This window comes from Chiloscyllium plagiosum, chromosome 37 (assembly GCF_004010195.1).
Source record: "Chiloscyllium plagiosum isolate BGI_BamShark_2017 chromosome 37, ASM401019v2, whole genome shotgun sequence".
NCBI classification, from domain to species: domain Eukaryota; kingdom Metazoa; phylum Chordata; class Chondrichthyes; order Orectolobiformes; family Hemiscylliidae; genus Chiloscyllium; species Chiloscyllium plagiosum.
In genome coordinates this window covers 14127562-14139066 of record NC_057746.1, presented here as the reverse complement: position 1 = coordinate 14139066, position 11505 = coordinate 14127562, and the positions used below count along the sequence as shown (strand labels likewise).

The following is an 11505-nucleotide window of genomic DNA, read 5'->3' as shown; positions in this document are numbered from 1 at the left end:
TACCAGCCTTCCCTTTCACCCTGACAGGAATATACATTCTCTGGATTCTTGTTATTTCATTTCTGAATGCTTCCCATTTTCCAGCCATCCCTTTACCTGCAAACATCTGCCCCCCCAATCAGTTTTTGAAAGTTCTTGCCTAATACCATCAAAATTGGCCTTTCTCCAATTTAGAACTTCAACTTTTAGATCTGGTCTATTCTTTTCCATCACTATTTTAAAACTAATAGAATTATGGTCGCTGGCCCCAAAGTGCTCCAAAACTAATAGAATTATGGTCACTGGCCCCAAAGCGCTCCCCCACTGACACCTCAGTCACCTGTCCTGCCTTATTTGCCAAGACTAGGTCAAGTTTTGCACCTTCTCTAGGAGGTACATCCACATCCTGAAGCAAAAACATTTATTGTACATGCTTAACAAATTCCTCTCCATCTAAACCCTTAACACTATGGCAATCCCAGTGTACGTTTGGTAAGTTGAAGTCCCCTACCATAACCACTCTATTATTCTTACAGATAACTGAGATCTCCTTACAAATTTGTTTCTCAATTTCCCTCTGACTATTAGGGGGTCTATAATACAATCCCACTAAGGTGATCATCCCTTTCTTATTTCTCAGTTCCACCCGAATAACTTCCCTGAATGTATTTCCGGGAATAACCTCCCTCAGTACAGCTGTAATGCTATCCCTTATCAAAAACACCACTCCCCCTCCTCTCTTGCCTCCTTTTCTGTCATTCCTGTAACATTTGTATCCTGGAACATTAAGCTGTCAGTCCTTCTCATCCCTGAGCCATGTTTCTGTAATTGCTATGCTATCCCAGTCCCATGTTCCTAACCATGCCCTGAGTTCATCTGTCTTCCCTGTTAGGCCCTTGCATTGAAATAAATGCAGTTTAATTTATCAGTATTACCTTGTTCTCTGCTTTGTCCCCGCCTTCCCTGACTGTTTGACTTGCTCCTTTTCCCAACTGTACCAGTCTCAGATTGATCTCTTTCCTCACCATCTCCCTAGGTCCCACCTACCTACCTTACTAGTTTAAATCCTCTCGAGCAGCTCTAGCAAATCTCCCTGCCATTATAATAGTCCCCTTCCAATTCAGATGCAATCCGCCCTTCTTGTACAGGTGATGTCTACCCCAGAAGACATTCCAATTTTGTTAGTTCTTTTATTGAGTTTGGTGGGGGGGGGGGGGTGAATGGACAGTTGGAATGGGAGGGGAGAGACAGAGACAGAGAGAGAGAAGACAGACATAGGGATGCTTGATGATCAATTGAGGAAGAAGATAATGGGGACTATGAGTGGGTCAAATGGCTTGGGATCCACTGAAAGCAGCCCCTTGTCAATCCAGGGCTTGGGGTATGGGAGCGAATTAAGGAGATGGTAGGAGGGTGTTACTTGCACTTCGATCACTGCTCACCATGTGATCTCCTGTACATTGGGAGTCACAGTGTGGAAGTGTCAGTGTTGGACTGGAGTGGACAAAGTTAAAAATCACACAACACCAGGTTATAGTCCAACAGGTTTATCTGAAAGCACTAGCTTTCTGAGCACTGTTCCTTCGCCAGGTAGCAGTACTGCAAAAGCTTGTACTTCCAAATAAACCTGTTGGACTATAACCTGGTGGTGTGTGATTTTTAACTATGTTGGGAAGGGGAAATGCAGATGGGGTGGACCACTTTGGAGAACACCCACATTCTGTAAAAGTGATTCCAAGCCTCCACTTGCCTATCATTTCAAAACGCCACCCTGTCCCCTGGCCAACACACCCACCCTGTCCCCTGGCCAACACGCCCACCCTGTCCCGTGACCAACACACCACTCTGTTCTCTGGCCAACACACCATCCTAGTCCCCTGGCCAACACACCATCCTAGTCCCCTGGCCAATACGCCCACCCTGTTCCCTGGCCACCAGACCACCCTGTTCCCTGGCCACACACCACCCTGTTCCCTGGCCAACATCTCTGCCTCGGGTCTGCTGCAGCGCTCCAGTGAAGCTCAGTGCAAGCTGGAAGAGCAGCATCGCATTTTCCTGTTCGGGACCCTGCAGCCTTCAGGACTCAATATGGCGTTCAATAATCTTAGAACCTGAACACCTCCATCGATGTCCTTTCTCCACTCCCTACTCCAGGCCCTGTATTGACACAGGCTGCGATCAGCAAAGCCGACCCATTTCACCCACTCATAGACCCCACGATCAGCTTTTCTTCCTCCCTGGCTTACCATCGACCATCCCTTATAGAAAGAGGATGGGGTGGGTAGTGGGACAAAGAGGATGGGGCAGCATCCACGGTGTTTGTTTTTTGATTTGCATCCCGAGCGAGCAAGCGAGGAGAGGCGGCACCGTCCGTTGCACGGTCAGGTCCGCGGAGGAGGTCCCGGCGGCATTTACCCGTTCTGGAGAATGACGTACGGCGCGTGGTTGGAATTGAGCATCGGCGCAGACAGGCAGGTGTCGGTGAAGATCTGCACCCCTGTGTCGGTCGTCTCCGCCTCCATCTGCACAAACAGCGTGTCGTTCAGCTCAGCCTGGTAAGGGAACTGCGCGATGGGGTCGTTGAAATTGATGGAGCGGAAGAAGCGAAAGGATACGTTATAGTGGCCGAAGCGGACCAGGTGATTGGTCTGCAGCATGAAGCCCATGGTGATGCTCTCGTTCAGCGACATCTCGCATTTCAGCTCGATCTCCAGCCGGTGAATGGGAGTGCGAGGAATACTGCCGTACACCCTGTTCATGTACACTATCTTTCCAGTTTCGTTCTGCAACAATGACAAAAACAGGATGGTCACTCAATGTTCAAATAGTATTGAAGCAAGAATTTTTTTTTTAAAATAGGGTATATACTCGTGTAAGCGTCGAATTTTGTAGACTACATTTTAAGGTTAAATTTATGGGGTCAACTATTACATGGGTACTACTGTCGAGGGGCTGAAGTTCATGCCCGTCAATTGACAGCTAGACTAGAATCCTGGAGCAGTGGGACAGTCGGCAGAATGGTGTCCCAGAGCAGAGTGGGATGGCTGGCAGAAAGGATTCCCAGAGTGGAGTGGGACGGCCATACAAAAAGTGAATACTAATTATACTTAAGAAATCCGAAGCCCAATGTCAGGGTGAATTATGAGAAGAACTGGGGTCGACTTTTACACGAGCTATATGGAAAATACCAGATTTATTTTGGCCAAAAATAGGGGGTCAACGTTTACATCAGATTGACTTTTACTTGAATATATACGGTAAGTGTCTCATGGGATGTTGGGCTGGGCCAGTATGTAATGCCTTTCACCTGTTGCCCTTGGAGAAGGTGGTGGGAGGCTGGGTGATGATACTATGCCTTCAACAGGTGTGTTTTGTCCTGGGTGCTTATTTTAAGGAGATAAGTGGTAAGCTGTCTACTCAGAGACACTAGAGTAAACGATTTGTGAGGCCTTAGGTTTTTTTTAAAAGTTGAAACAATAGAAGCAGCCTGAATGGGTGGAGTCAAGTTCCCACACAACCAGGATTTCTTAGTTTTTAGTTTTTCCATGGGGTCTTGAAGCTGGATGTAGAAGTTGGGTTTTTTTCTCAGTTTTTACAGTGAAAAGCTGGGGAGGGTGTTCTCTTCCTGCTGCTTGAATGTGAGACAACCTGTTTTTTTCTGAATTTGCCTTAGCTGATGGTGTGTTGATGGGATGTTATTACACTGGAACATTTACTGTTTACCACAGGTAGTCCTTCCATAATGTGATGGTTGCGTTCTTGTGCAACTCTGCATTATAGAAAACTCGTGCTTAAAGTGTTGCCGATGTAATCACATTACAGCCAACACACGTTTTAAAAGTTTGCACTTTTAGAAACATCGTCCCCAATTTGTCAATCGCATTACAGGAAATTCGTGTTAACAAAATGTGTGTTATAGTAGAACAACCTGACGTTGAATAATCTGTTATGTTAACATTTCCAATAGAGTTGAGTTATTCCAATTCCTCCTTCATTTTGTTGTATTTTAACTGCAGTGGATGGAGAAGGTGAGTTTTGCTTCCGATCTGGTGATTTGACCCATCAAATTGCATTCAGAATGCAAAACGCCTGGCACTGGCCTTTAACATAAGAAGTTAGGATCAAGGCTATCTTCTTCATATATTTTGAGAGGGTTTGGTCTGGTCCATAACAGTTGCCTTCCTGAACTGCTGAGGTACGGTTCTATCAATAACATGGGGTGAAAAAATAATTCCACACATATAAGGACACAAAGCCCTTGTTTGGTTTCTCATTTAAGTTGGATTTGCTCAACGTGGTAGTCAGCATGTTCCTAACCAACCCGTTCAGAGATGTTATTACACACCTTTGGAGAAATGGGACTTGAAGCCAGGTTCGACCTGACTCAGAGGGACTGCTAGCCCAGGGCTGCTCACACATATAAACAGCAGCTGGTGGACTCAAGTTAGCGGAGTCCCAGCCATGTCTTGTGCTGGCTGGAACCAGTTCGAACCGGCTCAGCTCCGAGGAATGACGTAAGGTATAAATCCTGGTTTGGTGGGACGGCCACTGAGACATTCCTCATGGTGGCTTTGGGGTGAAAAGGCACAGTCTCGCCTGATAACCAGAACCATTGAGAAGTCAAGACACCGCAGTTTGGGAAGGTAAAGAGAAAGGATTGCAATGAAGGATTTCGGGTGTGCCAGCAGCAAAACCTCGCAAATTATGGAGGAGCCTGCACTTGGAAGTATGGAGATTGCACCCAGTACATGGAGAATGGCCTGACCACCATGAGCTCCTCCTCAAGTATTGGCTTTTGAAGTCTTTGACTGTTCATTTCAGTCGGTGAACGCATAGATTTTAGTCCTGTATGAATTGCATGCCTTTTTTTTAAACCCTTTCTTAACCAAACGGTGTGAATTATATCTCTCTTTTAACTGAACTAATAAAGTTAGTGGTCCGTTGATACAGATTTGACTCTCCTTCCTCTTTGTGCCAAGCCAATAACTGTTGCTGAGAGTGGTGACCAGGTAACACTAACACTGCACCGTGACAGCCCACTCAATGTGGTCACCAGTCATGACAGGGCCCATGAATGAATAATCAAGCCACTGAGGCAGGGGTTAGGGCATTCCAATTGGCTTCAACTGTCCCTGTGTGAAAAGGGACAAACCTGCTGTGCGCCCGGCTGTGCAGTAAATGCTGCGAGGTGATGTGTGGAGCCATTGTGTAAACTGGAAGGCAGGGCTTTTGTGGTGCAGTGGCAATGACTCTACCTCTGGACCAAGAAGTCTGGGTATAAGTCCCACCTGCTCCAGAGGTGTATCATTAACATCGCTGAGCAGGCTGCTGAGAAAATATCTCTAAGGCCCTGTCAGCCGAAGAGGTGCCAAAAAAACGCAATGTCTGAACCTAATCGGTCGCTCTCAAATTGCAGCCGCGTACCACTTGCCACTGTGGGCTAGGAGGATGACATCATTGGGCCAGGGATCAAAGATTAATGCCGTATGGACTTAGGTTCAAATCTGAGGCATGAGCACATTAGCTTTTTCTTGAAATAAACACGTTTGCCTTTTAAAATAGAATCTGACAAACTTGTTGTGGAGTCACCCACCACGGAAACAGACCCTTCGGTCCAACCACTCCATGCCCACCGCAATCCCAAACTAAACCAGTTCCACCTGCCTGCTCCTGGCCCATATCCCTCCAAACCTTTCCTATTCACGTACGTATCAAAATGTATTTTAAACATTGTAACTGTACCCGCATCCACCACTTCCTCTGGAGGGTCATTCCACACACCAACCACTCTCTGTGTAAAGAAATTGCCCCTCTTTTCTTTTAATTTATTTTTTTTTAAGTTGCTCTCCTCTCACCTTAAAAATATGTCCCCTTGTCTTCAACTCCTCTGCCCTAGGGAAAAGACACCTGCCTTTCACCTTATCTAAACCCCTCATGATTTTACAAACCTCTATAAGGTCATCCCTCAGCCTCTTGCACTCTAGTGAAAAAGTTCCAGCCAATCCCTGTATCCCTGGCAACATCCTGGTAAATCTCTCCTGAACCTACAAGAGGGGTCATTTGATTTTTTTGTCATTTCAACAACCTAACGAGCTTTCTGGAATGTTCCATGATGATTGTCAGGGATCTGCCTCGATGTGTGAAAATAGCACTTCCCTGTGGGGTTTGCAGCTGCTATTTTTCCCTGTGTGTGGAGCCTTTTCTGTGCCTCTTGCAGAGAAGGGTGTTGGGACTGGTTCCGCCCGGGCCGAGTACTGGTGGTGGTCCTTTCGGCATACACCGACAATGTGCTTCTGATGCTCACCCGACCCGGCTGACCTGGGGAGGATGTGCAAGTGCCAGGCCATGAGCTGGGCGGCATCTTCCGCTGGATCGACTGGGTCAAATGTTCCAGGCTCCTGGTCGGCATGTTGTGAGTGGACTTTCTGCCGAGGGTTCAGCTGGAGTACCACCCATCTCCTCTACCTGGGGTTCTACCTCAGCCTGGCTGAGGAATCCTGGCCGACGAACTGGCAGGAGCTGAAGGCCAAAGTCTCGGCTCACCCAGGCCGCTGGTAGGTCTGCTCCGAGTGCTGCCCATAAACCAGCTGGTGGCTGCCATGCTGTGGTACCAGCTGGTCCCTTTGGATCCCCCCTCTTGGTTTTGTCGCTGACATCCAGAGAACGTCGATCGACTTCTTCTGGGACAAAAAGATGCACTGGGTCGCTGCGCAGGTCCTGAGTCTCCCTATTGAGGAGGGCGGTCAGTCGCTGGTGTGCGTCCGCACCCAGGTCACGACATTCTGCCTTCAGACCTTGCAGCGATAGCTTTACGTTGAGCCTCCTTCTAGGTGGTGCGCCCTGGCGAGGTAACTTTTCCGCCAGGTGCGTAACCTCAACTACGACACGCAGCTCCTGTTCATCGACTGTAACTGTTTGGAGGTCGCCCTCAGGACATTGCCTGTCTTTTACCAGGACCTGATCATTGTCTGGAACGTGGCCCACTCGCATCAGGGAGCGGTAACCCAGGAATCCTCACCTTGTGTAATGTTTTGTTCAATATACGGTGACACAGTAAGGAGACACCATTGTGTATATACTTTAGTATTCACTTTCTCCATCACCAGGAAAACACTCATGTGGCCTACTGAACATTAGTAAGCACATCCTGTCAAGGGCAATGCTGTCATTAAAATGTTGTGATGGGGGAGTTAGGTAGAGAGAGGGAGGGGACTAACTCAGAATAGAGTAGGAGAGGGAAATGAAGCCCTCCATCCCTCACCATGCCCAACTCTCCCTAAAGGCATCAAGAGCATCGATGGGCACCTTGTGCTGCCTCTCCAGTGAGACTGGGCTCGAATGTAACCACGGAAGGAGGTGAAGGCAGAGATGACCGCAGGAAGGGCGTGGCTGCAGGGTGGGGGAATGAGGGTAAGCAGGGTCTGGGATGTGCTGGGTGGTGGGGGCTTCGGCACAAATTGGCACCCAGGGTGCCCTGAAAGGGTGGGCACCGGTAGAAGGATGCTTAGGTGTGCGGTGAGAGCCCATTCGTGAGGATGTACTCTCATGCCTGGACCTGCCACTCATGGGAGTCTGCGCCCCACATGCTGGGCCCCCTCTGGAAACACACATCGTCTCTCCCTCTCTCTCTGCCTGTCTTAGGGAAGCAAAATTCTGGGCTCTGTATGGACTGCTGCTGAACACCATTCACCTCCTCCCCTCCACCCAGCGCCCGGACACGCCTTGGCATGCCCGTTTACAGCCGGGGATCACTCAGTTTTGGGGGGAGGGGGGGCACTCCACAGGAGTCCTCCTGCTTTCCCTTGGGGAACCGGGGTGTTGCACACAGCAGTCACTTCTAAACTGCGGCTGAGTCGTAGACTCTGTGACCACGCGGGTATTGGATGTGGGCATTTGTGCCCCCTTTTTAGTTACCTGTGGGTTGCACTTCAGCCCCACGCTCCTGATCTTTGGGTGCCCAGCGTGGAGGGGTGTGGGCAGGTTAGAGGAGCTCCTCATGGGTTTGCTCCTGGGCAATAAGACAAGTTCAGGCAGCCAGGCTATGGAGGGGGGTCATATCTGTTGTCTGCTTGCGCCCCTTCTGTGGTTACGTTCGATCCCCGGTCTCAGTGGAGGGGGAAGCACTTCACTTCACTCTACAACCCTATTTTGATTTAATCCCCTCCCTTCCTCTCCCTGACTGCCCCACCGTCACATTTTAATGACAGCATTGCCCTTGACAGCATGTGTGTATTAATGTTCAGTAGTCCACATGGGTGTTTTCCTGGTGATGAAAAAAGTGAATACTAAAGTATACACACAATGGTGTCTCCTTACTATGTGACCATGAATTGAACAAAATGTTACAGAAAGCCACGGATGATTTGGGGAAAATATAAGCATTACTGCTGGGGCCTCTTGGATTCAGTTGTAGTTGTAGAGTCAGAGCTGTCCAGCACGGAAACAGACCCTTCAGTGCAACTCATCCATACCGACCAGATATCCCGAAATGAAACTGACCTCATTTGATCTGTACCCTCTAAACCCTTCCTATTCATATACCCATCCAAGTGCCTTTTAAATGTTGTAACTGTTCCAGCCTCCACCACTTCCTCTGGCAGCTCATTCCATACACACACCACCCTCTGTGTGAAAAAGTTGCCCCTCAGGTCCCTGTTAAATTTTTCCCCTCTCACCCTAAACCCATGCCCTCTAGTTTTGATCTTCACTGCACTGGGGAGAGAAAATTTTGGCTATTCACCCTATCCATGCCCCTCATGGTTTTATAAACTTCTGTAAGGTCACCCCTGAGCCTCCGACACTCCAGGGGAAAGAGCCCCAGCCTCTCCGTATATCTCAAACGCTCCAACCCCGGGCAAAGCCCTTGTGATTTTTTTTTTCTGCACCCTTTTAAGTTTAACAACAGTCATGTGGGGAGAAAGAAAACAAATAAATTGTGGCCCCCTGGGAGTCCTCTTGTGATGCAACAAAGATAGCAGAGCAAATAGAAAAGACAAGCTTTCTGGAAAGTTCCATGATGATGGAAAGGGATCTCCCTCCATGTGTTGAAATAACACTTACTTTGGGATTTCACAGCTGCTACAATTGAGGTGCACTCCAAAAAGACAGGAACCACCAATGTGCAAACACTTGACTCCTGGTCTGTCAGGTAAAGAAATCAACCACCCCAACAATCCTCCTTGTTTGTGGGCGGCACGGTGGCACAGTGGTTAGCACTGCTGCCTCGCAGCGCCAGAGACCCGGGTTCAATTCCCGACTCAGGCGACTGTCTGTGTGGAGTTTGCACGTTCTCCCCGTGTCTGCGTGGGTTTCCTCCGGGGGCTCCGGTTTCCTCCCACAGTCCAAAGATGTGCAAGTCAGGTGAATTGGCCATGCTAAATTGCCCATAGTGTTGGGTAAATGTAGGGGTATGGGTGGGTTACGCTTCGGCGGGTCGGTGTGGACTTGTTGGGCCGAAGGGCCTGTTTCCACACTGTAAGTAATCTAATCTAATCTAATTAAGACAATTCAACTGACCTTCACCTCCAGGGTGGGAAAAGGAAACACCTGCTTCACAGACATTAAACTGCAAACTACTTGGTTTATGGTTAAAAATCACACAAGACCAGGTTATAGTCCAACAGGTTTAGTTGGAAGCACTCGCTTTCAGAGTGCTGCTTCTTCATCAGGTGGTTGTGGTGGTCTCCACAACCACCTGATGAAGGAGCAGCTCTCCAAAAGCTAGTGCTTCCAATTAAACCTGTTGGGGGGGTTGTGCGATTTTCAACTTTTTACACCCCAGTCCAACACCAGCATCTCCAAATCATGACTACTTGGTTTAAGACTTGTAGAAGTGCAATACTGTCTTTAATGGTACCTTTCGTGGGTGCGTGCCATGCACTTTGACACAGCTGTGGACCTTTCCAGAGTGAGTGTGCGTGTGTGTGTGTGACTCAACAATCCTCCTTGTTTAAATCTGTGAAAGGCTGCTGCTTTTAAGTTGACTGCGCAGTAACAGGGATTCTGACAACACAAGTACACGAGCTTTTGAAGGTAAGGCTGCGCTGATCACAGACACAAAGGAGGAGCATTGTGTGCTTTCAGTTAATTTCTGCATGTCTGTAACAGCGACCACACAGGATATGTTTATCAGGAGGCGAGATAAGGATGTGAGAATGAAAAGGAATAAACAATATGTCATTGCAAGTAAAGAGAATGGGGGAGGCTAGACTGGAGAATGAAAATCAAGGGTGCTGAAAATTCTTTGCAATTCAATTGTCTCATGAAGGGATGTTGAGTGTTTAAATGAGCAAGACATATTGAAAAATAGAAGATTCTCAGGAGCTTGACAAGGTAGATGCAGAGAGGTTGTCTCCCCTTGTGGGAGAGTCTAGGCACAGAGGGAGTCATCTCAAAGTAAGGGGTGGCCCATTTAGGAGAGAGATGAGGAGGAATTTCTTCTCTCAGAGCAGAGTGAATCTGTGGAATTCTTTACACAGAGGGCCGTCCGGGCTGGTCCGTTAAGTATATCCAGGGTTAAATTTTTAATCAGTGAGGGAAACAAGGGTTACGGAGGGGAAGAGAGGGGAGAGTAGAGTTGAGGATTATCAGATCAGCCATAATCTATCTCACTGAACGGTGCCTGTCTGTTTGGAACGTGATCACAAACGTGTGCATCTCCCCTTTGGTCTTGGTACACAGCCCCAGTGTGGGGGCAAATTGCTGCAGATGCTGAAATCTGTACTGCAAACAGCCAACCCTGGAGACCAGAGCAGGTCAGACAGCACCCATGGGGAGTGAGCAAGCTCATGCTCCCAGTCTGGAAGACTCATTTTCAGAACTGAAGTGTGCAGGGGACAGCATTTATGCTCATGGTTTTTGAGGGGGGGGGGGGGAAAGGGATAGTGGGTATAGGGTGCTGGTGGATAAAAGACATTGGGAGTTCAGACGCCCCATTGCTCTGCTCCCCCAGCACCCTGCACCCTGCACCCACAACCAACCCCCCCCCCAAACTCCATCCCAAACTCTGTCCCCTCCACTCTCGACGCCAGCTCTGACGACAAGTCACGTGGGCCTCCCCCTCGCTGGGATGCCGTCTGGAGTCAAAGCCCCGCCCCGTGCAACGATGAAGCCCCGCCCTTTCCGTCCCCGCGCGCCAGTTTCGCCGAGCCCGCCCGCCGCGCGGTCGGGGTCAAGTCCGGGTCGGGTCCACCCCAGCCCACAAAGGGCGCACGCGCGTGTGTGTGTGTGTGTGTGTGTGCGCGCCTCGGGCAGCCGCGCAGGCGCAGCACTCACAGTGACGGTGGTGCCGCAGGAGTCGAAGGGCGCGGTGATGATGATCCAGTTCTCGTCCTGCTGGTGGGCGCGGCACGTGGGGTCAATGAGGTGCACGTCGGACACGGTGACCCCGGCGCTGACCAGCATGCTGGACGGGAAGGTGTACTCAGCCGCCTGCGACAAACACACAAAGTTCGCCGACCTCTTCACGTCCACGACTGATGGGGAAAGAAAGCACAGAGAGATGGACCCAGCCGAGCGCGGGGTGGG

At 49.3% G+C, this 11505-nt stretch overlaps 1 protein-coding gene across 3 annotated transcripts in view; it reads right to left on the bottom strand.

The window, feature by feature from the left end:
• The window catches only part of LOC122541161 (IgGFc-binding protein-like), a 36510-nt gene that overhangs the window by 14813 nt on the left and 10192 nt on the right, over positions 1 to 11505 (bottom strand). For 2 of the 3 annotated variants that reach the window (XM_043677774.1, XM_043677775.1), the window contains exons 4-5: positions 11254 to 11453; positions 2395 to 2762 (exon numbers count right to left, since the gene is read on the bottom strand). In XM_043677774.1, the coding sequence (XP_043533709.1) occupies positions 2395 to 2762; positions 11254 to 11453 (568 nt within the window). The remainder of the gene's footprint in view (positions 1 to 2394; positions 2763 to 11253; positions 11454 to 11505) is intronic. The other variant, XM_043677776.1, reaches the window with a different exon arrangement.